General features: G+C 46.2%; 1 protein-coding gene across 6 annotated transcripts in view; it reads right to left on the bottom strand.

Moving 5' to 3' along the window:
• The window catches only part of TOX2 (TOX high mobility group box family member 2), a 159,473-nt gene that overhangs the window by 59,242 nt on the left and 75,622 nt on the right, over positions 1-24,609 (bottom strand). For all 6 annotated transcript variants that reach the window (XM_039479771.2, XM_074406564.1, XM_010346883.3 and 3 more), the window contains exon 3: positions 6,450-6,695. In XM_039479771.2, coding sequence (XP_039335705.1) covers positions 6,450-6,695 — 246 coding nt within the window. The remainder of the gene's footprint in view (positions 1-6,449; positions 6,696-24,609) is intronic.

The raw sequence follows: 24,609 nt of genomic DNA, 5'->3' as shown, positions 1-24,609 counted from the left end.
AAGCAAGGTGGTCGAGTGACAATTAAGGTACAGCTCAGTCCCCTCCCCAACAGCCTAGCCCAGGGCAGCAGCCTGGAAAGGCCTTTTGCTTGGGGTAGGGGTCGCTGGGCCACCGCCCCTAGTCCTCTGTGTGCAGCATGAAGGGCCCGTCCTGGCAAGAGGCTTTGGGACAGGAACTTGGAGCACGAAGGATCTGAAATGCAGCACTCAGGACTGTGTTTGATAGGATTTGAGTCCCCACAGGGCAGTGGCACGTATGACATTGGTTGTGAGAGGACTACTGAACCGCAAACCCCTGTAATTGTCTAGTATGTCACTGCTAACAAAGCAATTACACCCATTTTCCTATTTCTGAGTTCACCAGAGCTGAAATTCCAATCCCCATTTCACAGATGGGAAAACTGAGGCTGGGAAAGAAGTCCGAGATCCCAAAGAAAGCAAACAAGAGTCAAAGCTGGGAGGAGAATGCATGAGTGACATCTGCATACCTCTCCTGTGCCAAGTGCGTCCCACAGCTAGACCACACAGCTCCAGGGAGCCACAGGGCTCGGTGCAGAAAAATACCACATTTCCCTGATCACCAGAATGGTCAGGGTAGCTTTGCCGGAACTCATTTCTGGTTGGGCCCAGCCTCCATCTGCCTGAGGCTCTCTCTGGAGTTTCTCTGATCTCACAAAAGGTGCAGGTTACCCAGGAATCTGCCTGGGAACGTCCAACTCTACCATCTCCCAGGGTAATTCCTCTCCTGGGTAAGCCAGGAGCATAAGCTCGAACACTTCCCAAGGACAACTCCAAAATAAATGATTTCAGACTTACCAGAAGCAGCTTAATAAATTCCACTCTTCGAGTTTCTTTGGGTATTTTAGAAACTGATTTATACATACAATATCTCTCTCGAAATGAGTCAATCAACACAGGATAAAATTATTGAGTTATGAAAATCAGGGTCAGACAGAGGTGCAGCACTTTAAATTAAACCAGCAAAATATATCTTTCATACTAAATTGACTCTTTTTGTCTTGGAAATGAATGTTTAATCAGTTAAGACGCTGAAGTTGAGGGAGAAGCCTTAAGCATATTTAATTTTGTAAAAGGGGTTCGATTCCAATACCGTACATGACTCCTGCTAGCTGCCATAGCTTTAAAGCAGAAGGCTAACTCCCATGCATGCCCGCAAGGCTGAGCAGGCCAGGGCAGGGGACCAGAAAGAACTGGTGGCCTCTGGGATCAGAGCCAAGGGGGCTTTGGCATTTATGAGACGGCTGTCCAATGCCTTGGCCTTGCGCCCCTCCAGGGATGACTTCCGCAGTGTATCTCGATCTGTGCAGACAACACCTGAAGCACCCTGGCCATCAAGGGCATCCTCTGTGCCACCTGTGGCCCTGGCAGCCCAGTCACACTATCCCTCAGCCATCTGGATGGCAAGGGATAGAGGTGGGTATGAACTCTGGCCATGCTGCTTCAGAGCTATACAGCAGTAATTCATTCACAAAGTACTTAGAGGATCTACTCTGCATCAGGGGACACTTCTCTAGGAAGTGATAACCCCACATCTTAGTCAAGGGCCTTTTTCCAGCACAGAGCACCACACGCTGATGCTATTAGAGAATCTCCCACAATTTTAGAAATAGGCTTTTCACCTTCTCTTCATCTGCACCAGGAGTCCCTTAAGGGCATCTTGTAGCTCCCAAGCCTAGAACAATGCCTAGTACCTAGTGGGCGCTCAATGAAGGCTGGCACACAGCTGAGGATCACTGTGGTGGCTTGAAAAATGCCCCCCAAAGATATCAGGCCCTAATCCTTGGAACCTGTAAATGGTAATGTATTTAGAAAAAGGGTTCCTTGCAGATGTGATTAATGATCTTGAGATGGGAGATTATCCAGATTATCCCCAAATGCCCTAAATGCCAACACAAATGTCCTTATAAGAGGGGCAAAGGGAGTTTCACTGACAGAGGAAAGGCAACGTGAAGATGGAGGCAGAGATCAGAACGAGGCAGCCACAAGCCAGGGAAGACCGGCAGCCCCCAGGAGCTGGCAGAGGAGCAAGGACAGATTCTCCCCGACAGCCTCTGGGGAAAGTGAGTTCCTCCTGGCACCGTGATTTCAGCCCAAAGGGATTGCTTCTGGATTTCCAGAGGTGTGACAGAATAAATCTCTGTTTTGTTAAGCCCCTGAGTTGGTGGAAATCTCTTAGGGCAGCCATCGGACACTAATACAATCCCCTGCCACCTCGGGGTCTCCGTCCCTTCATGATGGTATCATCATCATCCTTGGTTCGGTTCTTGGGGGCATTATGCAAGAAAACATTTGCAAAGCCCTCTGTGCACGGTGCTTGACACCCAGAAGGGATTCATACCAATTCCAGCGTCACCACGCAGCGTGTTTGCCCTCGCACACACAGGGCCACGCGCCTTCGTCCTGTGGTTTAGATGAATTTAAAAACTTTGTCTTGAAGAACCCCTTGTCTCCCTTCACCAGATAGTCCCAATGCATGTACATGTTCCTATCTGGTTTTCCCAGTTGGTCCGGGTGCCCTCCCCTGGGTAATAGAGTTTGGCTTATCTTCCATTACATAAAGAGGGAATATAAAATTCAGTGAACCCTTGCAAAGTCTGACTAATGGAGGAATTAAGGCTATCTGAATTTGTGAAGCCTCTTAAACACGAGTTAAAGAAAATCTGGAAAACGACTGCCAGGGCCTATTTGGACAGAGCCCAACAAAAGCGTTTCCAAGGAGGGACGATTAGGGGGTCATCTCTGATAAAAAGATAACATGCTTCGTAATTGTCAAAGCTATTAAACCAGGTGGCCCTACAAATGTACCTAAGGGTATCTGCAGGCTGCTCCTTTAGGTAAATGAGACTTAAGGGAAAACACTCCCATTTGGTTACAGCGGGAATTCATTTTTATTGCTAATAACAATAGCAAATGCTCATTGTTTACTCTCTGCCAGACATTTGCAAGACTTTACATATATTATCTCCAATACACTTCACCACAATCTTCAGAGAGTACGATTATTATTCCAAGACAAGCGAACCGAAGCTTCAGAGGTGAAGCCAGGATCTAACTCAGGTCTCTGGGACCAACCACCACCCGACACTATCTCCATTCACCCCAGTACCAAAGGCAGTGACACAGTGGTGCCAAACTCTAGCCATGCTCACCCCTGTACCACAGCCCTAGCGGCAGGTGACAAGGTGCCCATCTGACCCTGCTCTTGCTTGTATTACCGTAAATCCCAAACACGGATGGTCCCGAGCAGTGAGGTTTCTGCTAGAAAATGAGCCTGGTAAGCAAATAAGGTACAAGCATTCTAGCACAGTGGAAACCCCTTTATGCCTAGTGTTCCATTATTGTAACACTAAGTATGTGGGAGTCACTTACGTCCTACTGCTCAAGCTCACCACCAAGGTCTGATGGCAAGAATTCACAACATTGCAACCTCAGGCATAAAATGGGTTAAAGCCATTCCAGACATGGCGGTGCGTGTCTGAATCGCTAGGTTTCAGAGACAGAAGGGGAACCTGAGGACTTGCATTATTGATGGACCCACAAGGAAAAAATTTCTGGAAAAATGAAGCATCCATTTTCATTGAACTCTTTCACGAGAACCAAACACTATAAAATGTGGACCTCGGCCGGGCGCGGTGGCTCAAGCCTGTAATCCCAGCACTTTGGGAGGCCGAGGCGGGTAGATCACGAGGTCAAGAGATCAAGACCATCCTGGTCAACAAGGTGAAACCCCGTCTCTACTAAAAATACAAAAAAAGTTAGCTGGGCATGGTGGTGCATGCTGTAATCCCAGCTACTCAGAAGGCTGAGACAGGAGAATTGTCTGAACCCAGGAGGCGGAGGTTGCGGTGAGCCGAGATCGCGCCATTGCACTCCAGCCTGGGTAACAAGAGCGAAACTCCGTCTCAAAAAAAAAAAAAAAAAAAATGTGGCCCTCATGTTGTTTTCCTCCCACCCTCCCTTCCTTGTCTCCTTTTATTTCTCACCTAACACCAAAAATAAACAAAAAATGCGACATGCCTTAAAAAAAATACACAGAAGACACCAGCTTTTTTAAACAAGGAAGTTTGGTGGTAATAAAAGGAGAGTAAACAAATAAAATACAGTTGAGCTCGTCTGCCTCTAAAGCCATGCCCTAAGGCCCCGGGGTCTGCTAGAATTGGGCCACAAATTTGACTGTGGCTTCTGAGCAATCATGGCAGAGGGAGACACAAGCCACCCCAAACCATGAGATTCTGCTATGAAAAATCAACTGAGCAGCCCTCCTCCTGTGCCGCAGGTGTGTGTGACTCAAGCTGATAAAAAAGTGAACTGCTTCCTCATAGACATAGTGGTCCATCCAGCGATGCTGTCATGATCCTCTCCGCCAGAGATGTCAGGGAAGACGCCGGCTGCCAGCAGCCATCAGGCCTGTTGTGTGGAAATACGGCTTAATACTGGTGGGGTTCCTGGATCAAACCATGCCTGAAACTCTGCGACCACCCTCTGGATATTTCAGACTCTTTTGCATAAGTTTGAGATTGGGTCCTGTCACTTAAAAATGAATGTAAAGAGTCATGACTAGCATGTAGTATTAATTATGAAGGGAAAAAGCAGAAATAAACACAAATCACAGTTGTTCAGAAGAAGCACTAGAATTCCCTTAAGGAGATTTTTCTTCTATGGCATATTAAAAAATGCACTTCTGTTCCTTTTTTCTATAGATTTTGATGGTTCAAATCAGCCATTAATTTTTTGAGACAGGGTCTTCTTGTGTTGCCCAGGCTGAAGTGCAGTGGCACCATCTCGGCTCATGGCAACCTCTACCTCCCAGGTTCAAACAATTCTCATTGCCTCAGCCCTCCAAGTAGCTGGTATTACAGGCATGTGCCACCACGCCTGGCTAACTGTTGTATTTTTAGTAGAGATGCAATTTTACCATGTTGACCAGGCTGGTTTTGAACTCCCAGCCCCAAGTAATCCACCTGCCTCAGCCTCCCAAAGTGCTGAGACTACAGGCATGAGCCACCATACCTGATACCTGGCAATACAGCATTTCTTTTCTTTTTTTTTTTTTTTTTTTTTTTTTAAGAGGCATGAGCCACCATGCCTGGCCTCAAATCAGTCATTCTAATAGATTAGATAGATAGATACATATAGATATATCTGATATAGATATATATAGATGCGCGCGCACACACACACACACACACACACACACACACACACACACCCCTCCTTAGAACGGTATTCAGGACTCTTCCGATCCAGGCTCTGCTGAGCTCTTTCATCTCCTCTGTCCCTCCTGCTCCAGGTCCTTCCTCTCCAGCCCAATAAAAAGAATGAACCACACGCCGTTCCCGAGCACGGCACCAGCACCCTCGCCGCCCCTTCTGTACCTGCCGTTCCCCCAGCCTGGGAAAGGTTCTTCTTGCCTTTGTCTGCCTGCTACATTTTTACCGATCCCATAAACTTTAACTCAGTAAACACCCTCTTCTCTGGCAACTGAAGCAACACACAATTTTTAAAATTACATTTAAATTTAAATTACGAGTGATCCTCCCACCCCAACCTCCCAGGCAGCTAGGACTACAGGTGCCCGCCACCACCCCTGGCTAATTTTTTGTTTTGTAGAGACAGGATCTTGCTATGTTGCCAAGGCTGGTCTTCAACTCCTGTACTCAAGCAATTTTCCTGAGTCATAACCACCATGCCTGGAATACAGCATTTCTTTTCTTTTCTTTTCTTTTTTCGTGATAGGGTCTTGCACTTTGCCCGGAGTGCAGTGGCTTTTCACAGACACGATCCCACTACTGGTTAGCACGGGAGTTTTGACCTGCTCTGTTTCCGACCTTGGCCAGTTTACCCCTCCTTAGGCAACCTGGTGGTCCCCCACTCCTGGGAGGTCACCATATCAATGCCAAAGCTAGTGCAACCAACTGATTTGCATAGTGCACTACAGCCCAGAACTCCCGGGCTCAAGCCATCCTCCCACCCTAGCCTCCCAAGTAGCTGAGATTATAGGTACACACCACTGTGCCCAGCTAGCGTGTTGGTAAGAGGTGATGAAACGTTCTAACATCGACTGTGTTCACGGTCACACAACTCTGAATATACCAAAAGTCATTAAATAGTGTACTTCAAATGGGTGAACTATATGGAATATAAATTATACTTCAATAAAAATGTCAAAAAGAGATTGTACTATTAACAAATAACGCAAACCAATACCAAGATATCGTACACAGAGCTCCAGAAAGGAGCAGCGTGCTGACATTAGATTGCTCTCCGTGCCCACCCGCTATGTTCCACACACTCCCACACAAGCAACCCACTGAACCCAGACCCCCTCCACGAGCACGGGGTTCTTACCAAAGCACCAACGTTCTGCTTCCCTCTCAACCCCCTCCCCGCTGTCACTAGCAGCACCGTGGCAAGTGACAGGGACTCACCGTGGGCAGCTGGCCCGACAGCAGGTGGCTGTCCTGTGCTAGCATGTTGGACACCATGATGGCTGGGAGGTCCATGGCCTGGTAGGAGTAGGCAGGCAGCAGACCGTTGGGGGCGAGGCCGTGGCACAGCGAGTGGTAGCTGGCTTCGTGGTCCCCCAGGTGCAGGAGGGATGGCTCAGGGAGGTTGGGAGGTGTTATCGGGGGGATCTCATAGTCTTCGTTGTTCTCGCTCTGGCCGTTGTAGGTCTAAAACATCAAAAAGACATGTCGTCGGGGGTCAGTGCCTTACAACCGCACCCAACAGCGCCAACAACAGCACCAACAATAACAACAGCAACCCCTTGGCAAAGGAGAGAAGGGATATGCCTCAGCAAGGCAGAGGGTCGCGATGGTGCCTTGACTCAATCAGATTCCTGTCCTATCCCCAAACGGACGTTTCCTCCCACCAGAGGCTCTGCACACACAAGTCTGCCCTCCTGGAGAATGGGGGCCGGCTCCCCCTGTTCCTCTCTGGTTTCCTGCCAGATCCGGCCCTCACAGTCCACCTTCGGTCCATCTTTCCCGCCCACCCATGTCACGGATGGGACTCAGGTCCAAGGAGGAAAGCCATCCGTCCAAGGTTGAGGGAAGAGCTGGGAATGGAGCTGAGGTGTCCTGACGCCATGTGTGGTGATTTCTCCAGGGAAGCCAGACCATTTTCTCTTGTGCTCCCAACCCTCAGCCAGACCAGGGCTTGTCAGCCTTTCTCATCCTGGCAAACGGCACAAACATCCAAGCAGGAGCGCAGGCTAGAAACCAGGGGTCACCTGGACACCCTCCTTTCCAGGCCTTCCTTGTTTATTTTTTCCCATCTTGCCAAACTGTCCTAGAACCTCCAGGATGCTGAACAGAAACAGTAAGAGCAGACATCGTGGCCTTTTTCCTTATCTTAAAGAGCTCCATAGCTCACCATGAAGGATGACGTCTGCCACGAGTTCTTTGAGGTCTTCTTTAGCAAGCTGAGGGGCCTTCTGGTGGGTCAAAGTGTGTGGGTTTATTAAAATTGCGCATGGCTTTTCGATTTTATCAAATTCTTTCCCCCTGCATCTACTGCAGGTTTAAATGACCTTTCTCCTTTAACACAGTTCATATAGTAAATATGTAATTTGGTTTTCCAATGGTAGCTCAATCTGGCATTCCTGGAATAAACCCTATTTGGCCATGACATATTATTCTTTTTATAAGATTGTGGGTTGTGTTGGCTAATGTTTTGTTTAGGACTTTTGTATCAAGCTCACAAGTGTGACTGGCCTATAATTTTTCTGTCTCATACTGTCCCTTTTGGGTTTTAGTACCAAGGTTACATTAGCTTGAGGAGTTATTCTTCCATTTCTACACTCTGGAAGAGATTAGACCTAGCAGAAGAGAGATGTGTCAACTGGAAGATGACTCGGAAGAAATTATCCAGCATTCAGCATAGACGGTCAAAAAGGAAATCCGAAAGAGAGCTTATGTGCACAGCGGTCAGGGTAAGAGTGTCTAATGGACACCTCTTCAATCAGCATTCTGGGGCGAGAAGACTGAGAGAGTCAGGGGAGAACTGAGGAGATAATAGTTGAGAATGTTCTAGAACAGAGGAAGGATATCAAAGGCATTGGTAAACATAAAGGTAAATGTTTTTCACACTTTTTCTTTCCTTTTTTTTAACCAGACATAAAATAATGTACATACTTGTGGCATACACAATGATGTTTTAATACAAATAATGCATAACGATCCCATCAGGGTAATTGGCATATCCAGTATCTTGAACATTTATCAAATAACATCATCTAGCATCGTTGCATTGTTTCTTAAGTGCGCGTGTTAAAACAGCAAAGGTCACTGATCCTGGCACAGGACCTGGTTGGTGATGGGCCAGTCCCCTGAATGTCTGTTGGGTGAAGTCACTGAGCAGCGGAGATAGCTGGGCGTGCCTGTGTACAGCCCGTGGCAATGACAGAAGGCACAAGATCCCTAAATGCCACAGGGGAGAGCCCTAGACTATCCTTTACAGCCATAGAACAGACTGAGAGGTAAATGCTTTGCCACCCTGGGATCCACCACTGGGACCCAGAGCCCACATGGTCTCCTTCCTGCTCAGTGGCCCCCTCTGCAGGGCTGTGGTGGAATGATCTCACAGATGGGCAGTCATCTGGGAACAGCCATGACTGCCCACCCTCCTGCTTCACCCTCTCCTTCTCTGTTCTCATACTGGGGTTCCTCAGGCTTAGTCCTGAGCGCCCCTCTCTTCCTGCCTTACATTGCCTCCCCAGGTGAACTTCAACCAGTCTAGGTTTTCTAGATTCTCGTCTAGATGCCACATTTAGCCCTCCAGCCTTGGTCACTCGTCTGAGCTCCAGGGCTGAGACCCTCCATGCCCAGTCAATGTTCTTATTTGTTGGTCATAATGCCCCTTCCCCTGCCATGCCCCCGTGGCCTCCCCATCTCAGCAAGTGACACCTGCTTGGAGGATGTTTCCATCCAGTTCATAGAACCATGAATCTGGGACTCACCCTTCAGCGCCTCTCAAATCCAATGAAACATCTCCAAAATATCTTTACAATCGGTTTCTCTCCATCCCCATTGCCACTAGTCCAGGCCATGCCACCTCTTACCGGCCCTTTGTATTGGCCACTCTGGGCTGTTCTATTTTCTTTCTGTAGCCAGAGTGGTCTCTATCAAGATGATCATCACACGATGTCAATCCCACGTCAAACAATGAGCTCCCCACTGCCTTCGGGATGAAGTCCCCAGTCCCAAATCCAGCCCTGCAAATCCTTGCATGGCATGGCCCTGCCAACCCTCTAGTCACAGGGACCTCTCCTGCCTCTGCGCTCTCCCCTGTGCGGTTCCCTCTGCTGGACTGCTCTGCCCGCCACATGTGGTCCCTCATGTGGCTCGTTCCTACTCATCCTTCCATCCATCCTTAAATTTTGTTTAAATGTCTTCCCTGATACTCCAGGGTAGGTCAAACCCCATTATATGCCCCAAGATTACCCAGAATTTTGCTGTGGAGGCACCCATCACGTAAGTAGCTAACTGACTTCTTGTGTAGTTATTTAATGTTTAATGTGCATTTTGCTCCCTATATCCCCAATGCCTCAGTCAGAACCTGGCACAGAGTTGGGTACAAACTAAGAGCTCAGAAACAATGAGTAGTTGGCCTGTAATCCCAGCACTCTAGGAGGCCGAGACAGGAAGATCACTTGAGCCCAGGAGTTCGAGACCAGTCTGGGCAGCATGGTGAAACCCTGTCTCTACAAAAATAAAATAAAATAAAAATTCACTGGGTGTGGTGCTATGCGCCTATAGATCCAGCTACCTCGGGGGCAGAGGTGGGAGGATATTTGAGCCCAGGAGGTCAAGGCTGAAGTGAGCTGTGATTGTGCCACTGCACTCCAGCAGCCTGGTTGATAGAGCGAGACCTCATCTGAAAAAAAAAAAAAAAAAGAGTTGAATGGACAGCCAGGTCCTGGGGCGGATGCTGTAAAAATGCATCTCACTGAACCTTCAGGACTGCCCTGGAGGTGGGAACTAGTGTCCCTATCATGCAGGAGGCAGTGCCGTGCAATGGTTAAGAGTCAGGCAGCTTGGGTTTGCATCTTGGCTCTGCCACTTACTACCTGTGTGTGACTCTGGGTACATTACTTACCCTCTGATACAGTTTGGATATTTGTCCCCTCCAAATCGTATGTTGAAAGCGATCTTAGTGTTGGAGGTGAGGCTGAGCCGAAAGAATTTGGGTCATGGGGCCGATCCCTCAGGAGTAGCTTGGTACCCTCCCTGCGGTAATGAGTGAGTTTTCGATCTATTAATTCACACAAGAGCTGGTTGTTGAAAAAGACTGGCACCTCTTACCCCTACCTCGTTCTTTCTCTTGTCATGTGACACACCTGCTCCCCCTTCGCCTTCTGCCAGGAATGAAAGCTTCCTGAGGCTTCACCAAAAGCTGAGCAGATACGAGTGCCTTGCTGACAAAGCCTGCAGAACCATGAGCCAATTAAACCTCTTTTCTTTGAAAATTATCCAGCCTCAAGTATTCCTTTATAGCAATGCAAAACCCACAAAACACTCTCTCTATGCCTCAGTTTCCTCATGTGTGAGAAAGCGGGTAAGGACAGTATGTATCTATAGGGCTGCTGTAAAGAGTAAGTGAATCAATAACATGTAAGTTTCTCAGGACAATGCCGGTACAGTCAGTGATGTCAGTGTCAGTTTATTATCACTATCCTTGTTGCCCTCATCTGGAATTTCAGAGACAGTGGGGACTTCCCCAAGGACACAGAATAGGTAAACAGTAGCACACTGGGATGTGGGGGACAGGGACACATGAAGAAGGTGAGTAGAGTCAAAATAATTGCAGGTTGTCAGGAATACTATGATACTACGGGGAACACACACAAGGGATTGTGTAGGGAGCATCCAAGGAGTAGTTTTGCCTTAGAATGGGCAGAGGGGTTGGGAAGGCTTCCTGGAGGCGGCGACTCTGAACTGGAAAGCTGGCAGTGGGACTTTGTTTTCTGGGGTGATGTGATATCTGTGGCTTATCACACCTAAACGCAATCAGACCCTCAGCCCATCTCGGTGGTCAGGCTGAAGACAGACGTCACCCTGTGTTGCTCAGACCTGTGCTGCATGAGTTACGAGCATTCATGAATGAGGATCCTGAGCCAGTGAGCTGCTGTTTACTTACTCTGTGTCTTTGGGAAGTCCTTTAACTGTCCTGTCATCAGTTCCTAGCACAGTGCACAGTAAAGACTCATTACAACACAATAAATGAGCATGGGAAATGAGGGAATGTCCTAGGCTCTAGTTTCAAACCACATCTGTCCTTCCCAACATACTCTACGCCCCTCAGCCACCTGCTGTTCATGTGTTTTGACTGCCACCTCCCTCCCTGTCCCTCAGCACCACTAAAATAGGTGCTGGCACAGAGCCGGTGCCCAGTAAATGCTAAGTGACTGCTCAAGTCCATTCCTTTTAGTCAAAAAACAAAACCTCAATCTGCTGGCACCGGCCCAATTGACCAGAAGCCTTTTGAAAAATAAGCATATGCTGTATCAAAATATTGGAATCACACAGTTATGACAATTCACTTAAAGAGGCAATTAGTACACTTAAAAATAACTAAGCACGCAAACACATATATGCCTCTCCTGAACGCAATCCAATCCTACATGCATGACACTGAACACAGACCAACTTGTCCTGAATACCTACTGTGTGCCAGGCACTGAGCCCAGCATGCCCATATACATTCTCTGTTTAATTCAGACATGTTCTGTAGAGAAATAGTTATTGCCTTCATTTTGCAGATGAGGAATATGGAGCTTAGAGAGTAGAGGTGTCACATAGTTGGTAGGTTTAGGATCTGATTCAGACCCAGATCTTGTGACTCCAAACCCAGCATTTTCCTACAGCAGAATTGGCCATTCCGTGGTGCCTAATTTTCTCACTACACTGGCATCCTCATGAACATAAAGAGATGCCAAGTCAGAAGAGCTTTGCCAGTTAAAAATATTAGTAAAATCTTACAGGAAATCTGCAAAGAGTTGCCTCTTCCTTTCCACCCATTCTTTCTCAAACCCAACCCACTCCAATCATGTTTTCATCCCATTGCCACCAAAATGTTTGGAAAGGTCATCAATGACCTCCATCTTCCTAAATCCAATGGTCAATGCTCAGTCTTCATCTGGCCATCTTACTTGACCTTATCAGTAGAATTTTATATAATTAGTGCACCCTCCTCCCTGGGAACAAACTTCTTCACTTCGCTTCTGGAACACCAGAGATATTGCTCCTTCACTTGGCTTTTGGGACACCAGAGATACTGGTCCTTCAGAATCACATACATTTCTTCTATATGTCCTTTTTTGGTTCCCATTCTTCTGAATCTATTGATGATGTGTTCCAGAGCTAGGATCTCAGACCCTGCTCTAAACACACTAAACTCCCTGATGCTCTCATCCAGACTTGTGGGGTTAGGGACCATCTGTATGCTGCTGAGCTCCAGTTCTTACCTCCAGGCCAGACCTTCCCCTGAACTGCAGACTCATCTAGCCAACTGTTATTTGTTCTTCCCTTTGGATGTTAATCAATATCTCAAATAACACGCTTAAAAGAGAACCTGCCCCTCCCACAGTCTTCTCCACCTCAGCTAATGGCCACTCCATCCTTCTGGTTGCTCAGGCCAAAAACCAAGGTATCACCCTTGACCCCTCTCTTCCTCTCACATCCTACACAAAATCTGTCCAGAAACGCCATCAGCTCCACCTTGAGATGGGACCACTGTGGTCTAAGCCATTACCCTCTTTGCCCCGGATGACGGCAGCAGTCTCCTCCCTTGCCTCTTGGCCTCCCTGCCTCTATCCTTGCTAAGGTTCATTCTCACTCAAGAGCCAGAACGATCCTGCTAAAAGGTAAGCTCTGCTCACAAACCTCTAGGGCTCTCCTCGCTCAGAGAAGGAACAATGGCCCCACGTCATGCTATAGAGTCTTGCTCTCTCCAACCCCACATGTCCTTTTTCACCTCTCTGATGTCATCATCTCCTACCCGCCTTGTTCATACCACTCCAGCGACTCCAGACACATTTCTGCCCCGGAGTCTTTGCAATGGCTGTTCCCTCCCCTTAAAATACTCTTTTCTCAAATATCCACCCAGCCTACTGTTCTTTCCCCCATTGAATGGTCTTGACACCCTTACAGAAAATCAACTGGCCATAGATGTACTGGTTTATTTCTAGAATCTCAATTCCGTTCCACTGTTCTATATGTCTGTCCTCATGCCAGTACCACACTGTTCTGACTACCGTTGCTTTATGGACACTGGGAAGTGTGAGTCCTCCAGCCTGTTATTTTTCAAGATTATTGGTGCTATTCAGGGCCCCCAGCAATTCCATATGAATCTGAGGATCAGATTTTCCATTTCTGCAAAAAGGACAAGTGGAAATTTGATGGGGATTGCACTGAATCTATAGATGCTCGAATAGCATTGCCATCTTAACAAGATTAAGGTCTTCCAATACACAGACATGGATGTCTTTCAATTTATTTAGATCTTTAATTTCTTTTGGCAATGTTTTATAGTTTTCAGTTTAGAAGTTCTTCCCCTTGTTGGCTAAAGTTATTCCTACATATTTTATTCTCTTAGATGTTGTTTTTCATGGAATCATTTTCTTAGTTTCCTTTATGGATTGTTCATTATTGGTTTATAGAAATACAAGTGATTTTTCCATAATGATCTTGACCTAAAACTCTGCCGAATTCATTTATTAACCATTTATTAAAATTTAAGGAAAAGCAAAAATGTTATACCATTGGAGGAGCAAAAGGAAGTAGAAGAAAACAGAACTTTATCAATCTAGAAAAATCTGCAAAGAAAATAGGAATGAACTATCATGAATGATAATAATCTTCATAAAATGGCAGCATTAAGACTAAATATTCATAATCACAATAGGAATGATTTCAATAGCTTTATTAAAAGACAAAAAATATTTTTTATTAAATCAATCAATCAAAATAATCAAAAATAAATATTTTTGATTAAAATAAATACAGCATATAATTTATAATAGACATGCCTAAAATAAAATAGACTTTAAGGTTAAAAATAAATAAACATCTGAAGAGCATGGTGGCTCACGCCTGTAATCCCAGCACTTTGGAAGGCCAAGGCAGGCAGATCACCTAAGGTCAGGAGTCCAAGACAAGCCTGACTAACATGGTGAAACCCCATCTTTACTAAAAATACAAAAATTAGCCAGGCATGGTGGTGGGTGCCTGTAATCCCAGCTACTTGGGAGGCTGAGACAGGAGTATCCCTTGAACCTGGGAAGTGGAGGTTGCAATGAGCTGAGACTGTGCCACTACCCACCATCCTGGGTGATAGAGCAAGACTCTGTCTTAAAATAAATAAATAAATAAATAGATAGATAGATAGATAGACAGATGTATCAGGTCAATAAAAAGCAGAGTGGCAAAATTAATAACAAATTAAGTACAAATCAGGGCAAAAAAGCATTTAAGATATCAAGAGGAATCCTTACGTTAATAATATAAATTCACTAAGAAGAAATGACAGACATAAACTTTTATGTACACTGACAAAACCACAGAAATTTAAAATGCAAAAAACGGTTAGGACAAAACCATAAACAAAGTGGGCAAATCAGTCAGACAGAAATGAGTAAGGATTGAGGATCTGAATAACACAATTCACTCTTTTGATTTATTCCTTTCAAATGCCCATGGAATACTTATAAAATATAACCACGTGAGCTACAAAGAGAAGCTCAAACTTTTTGCAAGATAGAAATTATACAGTTCACATTTTAAGACCTAAATGCACTGCTATGCTTTGGTTCTGCATCTCCACCCAGATCTCATATCGAATCATAATTCTCAGAGTTCAAGCAGGGCCTGGTAGAAGATTGAATCATGGGGGCAGATTTCTCCCTTGCTGTTCTCATGATAGTAAGTTCTCACAAGATGGGGTTGTTTGGAAGTGTATAGCCCTCCCCCCATCTCCCTCTCTCTCCTGCTGCCATGTGAAGATGTGCTTGCTTCCCCTTCACCCTTCCGCCAGGATTGTAAGTTTCCTGCAGCCTCCTCAGCCTTGCCTGCTGTACAGCCTACAGAACTGTGAATCAGTTAAACTTCTTTTCTTTATAAACTACCCAGTCTCAGGCAGTTTTTTATAGCAATGTGAGAATGCACTATGGCATGCACCAACCTAATTATTAACGAAAACAAACAAGGGAGAAAAAGAGGGAGCCCCCCCCCCAAAAAAAGACAAAGGGAGGGAAATCCTCCTACATACTTAAACACTTTAACAGCTATCATCTGAGTAACTTCTAACTCAAAGACGAAATCACAACCGAAATGATTAGAACACTACCTGACAAAACTTATGAGATGGACGATGAAAAATTATACCTTTTAATCGAAATAAATGTATGAGAAGACAAGAAAGACAAAGTAAATAAACTCAGCACTCAACTCAAGAAGGTAGAAATAGAATAACAAAATAAACCAAAAGTCTGCAGGAGCAAAAGTAATAGAGAACAAATTTTAGATATGAAATATAAGGAAGAGATGGTTTTTCGAAAAGGCTAATAAAATAAGTAACCACTGATAAGAAAAAAGAAAAAGATACCCAAAAGGGAATGAAAAGTACATTATTTCTTTAAAAGCTATTGAGAATTCCTTTGATATAGTATCAGGCCAATTTTGATCAATATTTACAATTTTCAACTTTTTTTTTTTTTTTTTTTTTTTTTTTTTTTGAGACAGAGTTTCACTCTTGTTCCCCAGGCTGGAGTGCAATGGCGTGAACTCGGCTCACCGCAACCTCCGCCTCCTGGGTTCAGGCAACTCTCCCGTCTCAGCCTCCTGAGTAGCTGGGATTACAAGCACGCACCACCATGCCCAGCTAATTTTTTGTATTTTTAGTAGAGACGGGGTTTCACCATGTTGACCAGGATGGTCTCAATTTCTTGACCTCGTGATCCGCCCGCCTCGGCCTCCCAAAGTGCTGGGATTACAGGCGTGAGCCACCGCGCCTGGCTAATTTTCAACTTTTTAATTCTATCATTTACATCTTCTAAACAACTATTACTTTTCTTTTTCTGCTTGATCCTTTGGTTTCTGAGAGAAATGTGTTAAAAAATTCTACTGTGATCGTGATTTTATCAACCTGATGTATTGCTTCATATATTTCAAAGCTATGTTACTTTATCTATTTTTTGCTTCTTATACTTCATTAGGGAAACTCTCATATATTGAGAGTTCATCAGCAGAAAGGGCTCTGGCTTTGGAGTTACACTGACAGGGAATCCTACTTGCTGAGGGCTTCTGGCAATTCACCCAAACTGCCTACTACTCAGTTTCCCTGTCGACAAAACCCCACCTAAGAGCCCAAAGAATTATACAAGGAAACAGATGGGAAAACACATTAATAGAAAGTTAGCATAAATCCCACACACACACCCAAGGAAGGAAAAAAAGACTTCAGTTGATAAGCAGAGCAAGTATAAAGTGGCATTTCCTTTTTACAGATGAGGAAACAGGTTCAAAAGGGGAAAATGACTTATCCAAAGTCACATGGGTAGCATTTATGAAAATGAGGACCAGAAGCCCTGCCTACCAGTAGCCAACGTTTTGCTCTGCCACTGTTCAAGCTCCTCCCAACACACACATGAACCCTGGTTAGGCCAGGACGGGCCTGCTCTATGCGTCTTGTTACAGCATCATGTTAACCGTGTTTTCTTTCCCTCTAAACAGTGTCCTGGTTTAGGCCATAAATTATATGGTCGCCCTACCGTCTTGCCATTTTAACAAGTAAAACCCACACCAGCAAGAACATCTCAGCTATTTTAACAAGTAAAACCCACACCAGCAAGAACATCACTGATCATTAGGGAAATGCAAATCAAAACCATAGTGAGATACCACCTCACACCAGTCAGAATAACTACCATGAAAAAGTCAAAAAATAACAGATGCTGGCAAGGCTGCAGAGAAAAGGTAACACTTAAACACTGTTGGCAGGAGCATAAATTAGTTCAACCACTGTGGAAAGCAATACAGCAATCACTCAAAGAGCTAAAAGCAGAACTACCATTCAACCCAGCAATCCCATTACTGGATATATACCCAGAGGATTATAAATCATTCTTCCATAAAGACACATGTATGCAAATGTTCAATGCAGCACTATTCACAACAGACATGAAATCAACCTGAATCCCCATCACTGACAAATTGGATAAAGAAAATGTGGTACATGGCACATATACACCACGGAATACTATGCAGTCATAAAAACGAATGAGATCATGTCTTTTGCAGGAACATGGATAGAGTTGGAGGCCATTATCCTTAGCAAACTAATGCAGGAACAGAAAACCAAATACCACATGTTCTCACTCATAAGTGAGAACTAAATAACGAGAACTCGTGAACACACACAAAAAGGAACAACAGACACTGAGTTCTACTTGAGGATGGGAGGAGGGAGAGGAGCAGAAAAACAACTAATGGGTACTAGGCTGAATATCTGGGTGATAAAATAATCTGTACAACAAACCCCCATGAGAAAAATTTACCTACATAACAAACCTTCACATGTACTCCTGAAACTAAGATAAGCGTTTTTAAAAAGCCACCTCAGCTAAAAGACTGTAGTGCCATTCAGTGTTTCTCAACTCTGTTGTCTCAACAGGAAAATGGTTTCTTATCCAAACTCCAAACCACCAACTGCAGCCAGGCTACTAGCACTGTAACTTCTTATCACGGGCATAGTGATTTTATGAATTCTGCAGGGAATGCAATGCAATTTTGTCAGGCTTGTCGGTGTCCATAATGACTGAGTCAAATTAATCATCTCAGATAATACCTCTGTGACACCCATTCCGGAGATGCTGAATAGAATCTTTCTGATTCCAGTCTCACCATACATCAGATCTGGAGTATTGCAGCACTTTTGAAAATCAGGACTATTATGCCTTTTGCGTGGCCTGTCATTTTCCTGGGCTAAAAATGCTTCTTAAAAAATAAAAATCTAAAAGTCCATGCCATATAGAAGCCAAATGGGAGTGAAACGCCATACCGTTAAAATGAAGCGTGGATTCTGGAGGAGGTGGGGGAGGGGAAAGTAATATCTTTTTCAGCCTTTATCTACAGACAGAACCTCCAACCCGAGCCAGGGCACTTATACAGGAGCACGTCTAACACGGACACCCCCACCCCCGCCGGCAGTCTGCCACGCTTGCCGGCCACGGTTGCTCTGTGGCTGTTCCTGACCCTGAAATCCTTGGATCGGGGCAGACAGAGGCATCATAACGGGACAATGACAGGCAGTCACATTAGACAGGAGTTTTGTTGACTACAACCTTATCTAGGAACAAACATGATAATCCCCATGTGTTCTCGCTCGGGACACAATCTGTCTCAAGCTAACGTTCCAGCAGCATGCTGGGTGATTCACCATGCAGGGCCGGGGAGGCTCTGGAAAGATAAATGACTGGTGGGTGGGTTTGTTTTTTTTTTGTTTGTTTGTTTTTCCCTCCTTTAGGAAGCAGCAGTCCCAGCAGAACGTAAGCAGCAAAAGTGGCAAGGCTGGGGATAACTTGTGGGCAGCAGCATTTGAATGAGAAGAGGCAGCCTGAACCGGCACTGCCCCCATTTCACAGATAAGAAAGCTCACTTTTCCAGTAAGTGGCAGGCTTTACTTTTTTTTTGGAGACAGAGTCTGGCTTGTAACCCAGGCTAGAGTGCAGTGGCGGCACAATCTCGGCTCACTGCAGCCTCTGACTCCTGGGCTCAAGCCATCCTCCCCTCTCAGCCTCCTGAGTAGCTGGGACTACAGGCACAAGCCACCACACCTGGTTAATTTTTTTTTCTATTTTTTTGTACAGATGCGGTTTTGCCATATTGCCCAGGCTGGTCTCAAACTCCTGAGCTCAAGCGACCCACCCACTTTGGCCACTCAAAGTGCTGGGATTACAGGCGTGACCTACCATGCCCAAACTGTTTTTTTAATTGGCTGGAGTACAGTGGCATGATCACAACTTACTGTAGCCTCAACCTCCTGGGTTCAAGCAATCTTCCCACCTCAGCCTCCCAAGAAGCTGGGACTACAGGCGTATGCCACCACATCCTGCTAATTTTGTTCTTTTTTCTTTTTGTAGAGACAGGGTCCTGCTGTATTGCCCAGACTGATCTCGAACTCCTGGCCTCAAGCAATCCTCCCTGCTTTGCATTCCAAAGCGCTGGGACTACATTCATGAGGTGCCATGCCCAGCCCTAAATGACATGTTTATAGCTACCCATCCACTGCCTCTTTGATCCTTTCCCTTGGACGTCCTAGAGAAGGGCCCAGCAAACTTTTTCTGCAGATAATATCTATTTTTAGCTTTGTGAGTGATAATGTCTTTATCCCAACAATTCAACTCTTTTGCTACAGCATGAAAGTAGCCACAGGCAATATTTAAACTAAGGAGGATCCCATGTTCCCGTGAAGCTGTATTGACACAAAACAGGTGGAGGGTCAGGTTTGGTCCACGGGCCATGATTTCTTCGACATGTCCGGAACTGAGCTTGCGATCCGCCTTGTATCCACCAAGAACGTTTCCAGCTCAGTATTCCTCTACCGGTAGCTCAAGCTGGAAACCTGGGAATGATGTTCAGTTCCTCCCTCTCTCTCCCCCATCTCCAATCAGTCACAAAGTCCTGCCAGCCCCTCCTCCCCATGAATCTCCAATCTTCCCACCACCATCCATCTGCAGCGAAACCATCCTGGTCCAAGCGGTCATCACCTCCCCCAGTGACTGCTGCGGTCGCCTCCTAATGAACTCCTAATGCCTAATCTCTTTCCTTCCAAATCATTCTCTCTGTAGCAGCCAGCGTAGAGATTCTACACACAAAACTGATGGTGGCCGGGCGCGGTGGCTCACGCCTGTCATCCCAGCACTTTGGGAGGCCGAGGCGGGTGGATCACGAGGTCAAGAGATCAAGACCATCCTGGTCAACATGGTGAAACCCCGTCTCTACTAAAAATACAAAAAATCAGCTGGGCATGGTGGTGCGTGCCTGTAATCCCAGCTACTCGGGAGACTGAGGCAGGAGAATTGCCTGAACCCAGGAGACAGAGGTTGCGGTGAGCTGAGATCGCGCCATCGCACTCCAGCCTGGGTAACAAGAGCGAAATTCTGTCTAAAAAAAAAAAAAACAAACAAACAAAAAAAAAACTGATGGTGACACTCCCATTAGTTGATGTCATTTTTGCGCTCAGGATACGGTATGTGTGTGAAACCCTCTCTGCAGCCTGCAATGTCCTGCACAATCTGGCCCAGTAGCCTTCGAGTCTCACCTCCTATGACACCCCCTCGTCACTATAGCCACCCTGGATGGTGTCTGACATGCTCCATGCCTGCCTCCTTCAGGGAGGATTCAAACAGCACTCCCAGGTGTCCAGCTTGAGTCACTGGTGGGGGAATACTGAGGGGAACATGCTGGGTGGGTATAAGGACCACAAGTTTCGGACATGTCAACTTTCCTAACTCAGGATCAGCAAATCACGGGCTGTGGACCAAATCTGGCCCTCCATCTGATTTTTCATTTTTTGCTTTTTTTTGTAAACCCTACACGAATGTGTTTCATGTTCTAAAACCACCATTACCTTTGCCATTTTTCTACTGTTTCATTCTATGTATTTGCATATTACACGCTACAAATGTTTCTCCCAATTTGTCACTTGATCTTATTTATAACTTTGGCCGTATCAAGGGCTCTCCATTTATGTTCATAACATTAAATGTATTATGTATAATTTCTGGCTTTCACATCATGCTTAGAAAATGGCTTTTCCATGCTGGTATTACTAAGATATTCAACCATGACACTTTTCAGACATGGGTCTGGCTGGATCTAAAGGCCATAATCCTTCCTTATGTCACTGCTTTCCCACAGTGGCTTCAAAATGGGAGCTCCTTTGGCTCCAAGACATTGCAAGATGCTGAGACTTCCCTTTAAATCACTGCAAGGGATGTTAGGCCATATACACACCCCCTGCCCACATGTCCCTGCTGGGAGGCCTTACGAGGGAGTTGAGGGTGTCCCGGCTCCTACATGCTCACTCCTGAGGCTGTCCTGGGTCACTCACCTCCATCCATGCCCCATGTGGTTTGGAGCTGCTCTTGACCATCCGAGCCATCGTTCAGGTAAGTCTCCCTGCTCTTCCCCCTCACTCCCTCCACCCCAGCCACGTTCCTCGAACGTGCCAGGCACACTCCTACTGCGGGGCCCTGGCGCTAGCTGCTCCCTCTGCTGCAGTGTCCTTTCCCAGCTCTCACTCCCTCGCCCCTTCAAGTCTTTGCTCACTATGTCACTCTCAGCAGCACCTTCCCTGGCCACCCTGTGTGCCAGTGTAGTCCCTGCTGGCACACCGCATTCCCCTACCTGCTCAGTTTCTCCACAGAGCTCTTACCTGCAAACATACCATATACTTTTAAAAAATAATGATCATGGCTGGTTGCAGCGGCTCATGTCTGTAATCCCAGCACTTTGGGAGGCCAAGGCAGGCGGATCGCTTGAGATCAGGAGTTTGAGAACAGCCTGGACAACACAGTGAAACGCTGTCTCTACTAAAAATATAAAAATAAGCCAGGCATGGTTGTAGGGGCACCTGTAATCCCAACTACTCAGGAGACTGAGGCAGGAGAACTGTTTGAACCTTGGAGGCAGAGTTTGCAGTGAGCTGAAATTGCACCACTGCACTCCAGCCTGGGTGACAGAGCAAGACTCCATCTCAAAACAGTAATAATGATTATTGCCTGTTCCCTTCACTAGGACATAAACTCCACCATTTGGTCACTGATATACTCCAAGGGCCAAGGACAGTACCTTGCACATAGTAGGCCCTCAATACACATTTGCTGAATAAAAGAACGCACAAATGAGTAAGGACTGGAGTGTTCGACTGCTTTGTTCACAGTTTCATCTCAGCACCTGCATCACTGCCGGGCACACAGTAGGTGCTTAGTAAGTAGGTTTTGGAGTGAATGAATGAATGAATGTCCTAATGGTCCACTATGGGATTGGGCCCAACTCTGTACCATCTTTCCTGCAAGTTCTAAGAACTCAGCAAAGGTCTGAAGCAGCCTCCCCCTTAGAGATGCTGTTCAGCATGAAATCATTCTAACTTGGCCCTTCAGGGTCTCCTGATTCCTTGCCCTTATCTAAGCATCTTCCCATGAAGATTTGAGCCCGTACCTCTGACAGGCTGTGTGACCTTGGACAAATCACTGATCTCTTTCTGGGCCTCAGTCGTACCACCTGTAAAAAGAGGCAACTGGATCAAGGGATTCTTAAAATCAAATTTAATTCATGCCCGTGCTACTGGTGTGCAGGTACGCAGGCATACACAAGGCAGTGCTGATTTTAAAAGCATGCAAAAATGATGAGTAGGCTCTCTAGTTGTTTCTGTCTAAAATAAGCTTCTGGAAAAATGTCTATTTGCGGCTTTTTTTCTTTCCCATTTCTACCTTCTGAAAACCACAGAAGTGGCGCTGCCTAAAAATGTGCCAAGCGCCAGCTGTCTGTGGATGAAGGCACTGAAGTTCTCCGAGAACGGCCCTCATGAGTGTCCTGAGGTTCCAGGACACCAGGCTGAGCAGTGAAGTCCCCTAGAGCACTCTGCTGCATGGACACTGCCCTGCTCTGTCCTTTCAGAGCGGGGTCCTGGCCTCTGCTTGGCATCCGACGCCTCCCAGACCAAGCCCTGCAGCCCTGCCCGATACTAGCCACAGTGAACTCACTGTCGCCCTCAGACACTGCGTTCTGTGGTATCACCATGGCCCTGGGTGTGCTGGCCCCTCTCCTCACGCCATTGTCCTCCCAGGTGACACAGACAGGACTTCCACAATACCCTACTGGTGCTTGCACCACAAATGGGGCCCAGTGATCTGAGCAGAATAGAACAAGGCCTGCTCCTCTTGCTGCCTGGACTCCATGCTCCTGTAACTATGCCCCAAACAGCCCATCAGGGGTCTGCCACCCAGAGCTCATCCACTCCCCTAAAATATGGTGAGCACCCACTCTGAACCAGGCTTGTGCTGCAACCTACAGAGTTACCCATAAAATTTTTTTAAAAAATAGCTCAGCCCCCATCCTTACATTGTTCTGACCTGCTTTTCTATAGCTTTTTTTTTTCCCCAAAAAAATAGCAGAAACCAGCTCTTACCATGTGAAGGGGTATCCCTAACCTATGTACTTTCCATACATGAATTTGTTAACCTTCACAACAACTCTATGAAGCAGGTGCTATTATTCTACCCATTTCACAGAGGAAGAAACAGAACCACAGAGATGTGAAACTTGCACAAAGCCACACAACTGATAAGGAAGGGACACAGCCATGATTCCAACTCAACAGTTCAGCTCAGGGGAACTGAATCCAGCCAACAACCAACAGAGGGAGCTTGGAAGTGAATCCCCTTCAGTCAAGCCATCAGATGAGACCACAGCCCTGATTATCACATCAAGCTCAGCCTCCAAGAGATCTTAAGCTAGAGGCACCCCATGAAGCCACACTTGATTCCTGGTCTGCAGGAACTATGAGATGGGTGGTTTTGGTTTTTGTTTCTGTTTTTTTTTTTTCCCCCTGAGACAGAGTCTTGCTCTTTTGCCCAGGCTGGAGTTCAGTGGTATGATCTTGGTCCACAGTAACCTCCACCTCCCAGATTCAAGCAATTCTCTCAGATTCAAGCAATTCTCCTGCCTCAGCCTCCTGAGTGGCTGGGATTACAGGCACATGCCACCATGCCCAGCTAATTTTTGTATTTTTAGTAGAGACAGCATTTCTCCATGTTGGCCAGGCTGGTCTCCAACTCCTGACCTCAAGTGACCCTCCCATTTCAGCCTCCCAAAGTGCTAGGATTACACACATGAGCCACTGTGCCCAGCCCTAATATACGCTGTTTTTAAGATTAAAAAGCCTAGCTCATGACCTGGCACCCTTAACCAATGTGATTCTGCTTATTTATAAATAGAAGGGACTGGGCTCCGCACGTGTGATGCTGAGCTTCCATGTTGATTCTGTCTTCATAGGCAGCTCCTGACTGCCTCCTCTTCCATTCTCTAACTGCTCCTCAGGGTGGGCATGTGCCCCGCCAGCTTATGAACCTGCCGAGATGGGCTAATTCCTTGCAGTGTTTGGGGAAGGCAATGTACACTAGGCCAGCACTTCTCAACCCGTAATGTGCACACAAATCAAGTAGTGATCTGTCAAAATAAAGATACTGATTTAGGAGAATCTAAATCAGATTCTGGGTGGGGACTGAGATGCTGCATGCCTAACAAGCTCCAAGGGATGCTGCAGGTCCATGACCAGGAGACAGCATGGCCTGCATCACTAAAAGCACTCTGACTCGCATTAATCATGGTTCAACTTCCAGTCTGTCACATGCAGCTGGGAATCCTTGACCTCTGAGAAGAGGAGAGACTTACTCAAGGTCACATAATAATTTAGAGTTACCTGGAGCCACAAATGATAGCCAGTATTCTCACGTCTAGTCCAGAGCCCCCAAACTGCAGGTAGATCCACCCTCCTGAGTTCTGAGTCTGGACACATTTGAAT

Source organism: Saimiri boliviensis, chromosome 9 (assembly GCF_048565385.1).
Source record: "Saimiri boliviensis isolate mSaiBol1 chromosome 9, mSaiBol1.pri, whole genome shotgun sequence".
Classification (NCBI taxonomy): Eukaryota; Metazoa; Chordata; class Mammalia; order Primates; family Cebidae; genus Saimiri; species Saimiri boliviensis.
This window is presented reverse-complemented; position numbering and strand designations above follow the sequence as displayed.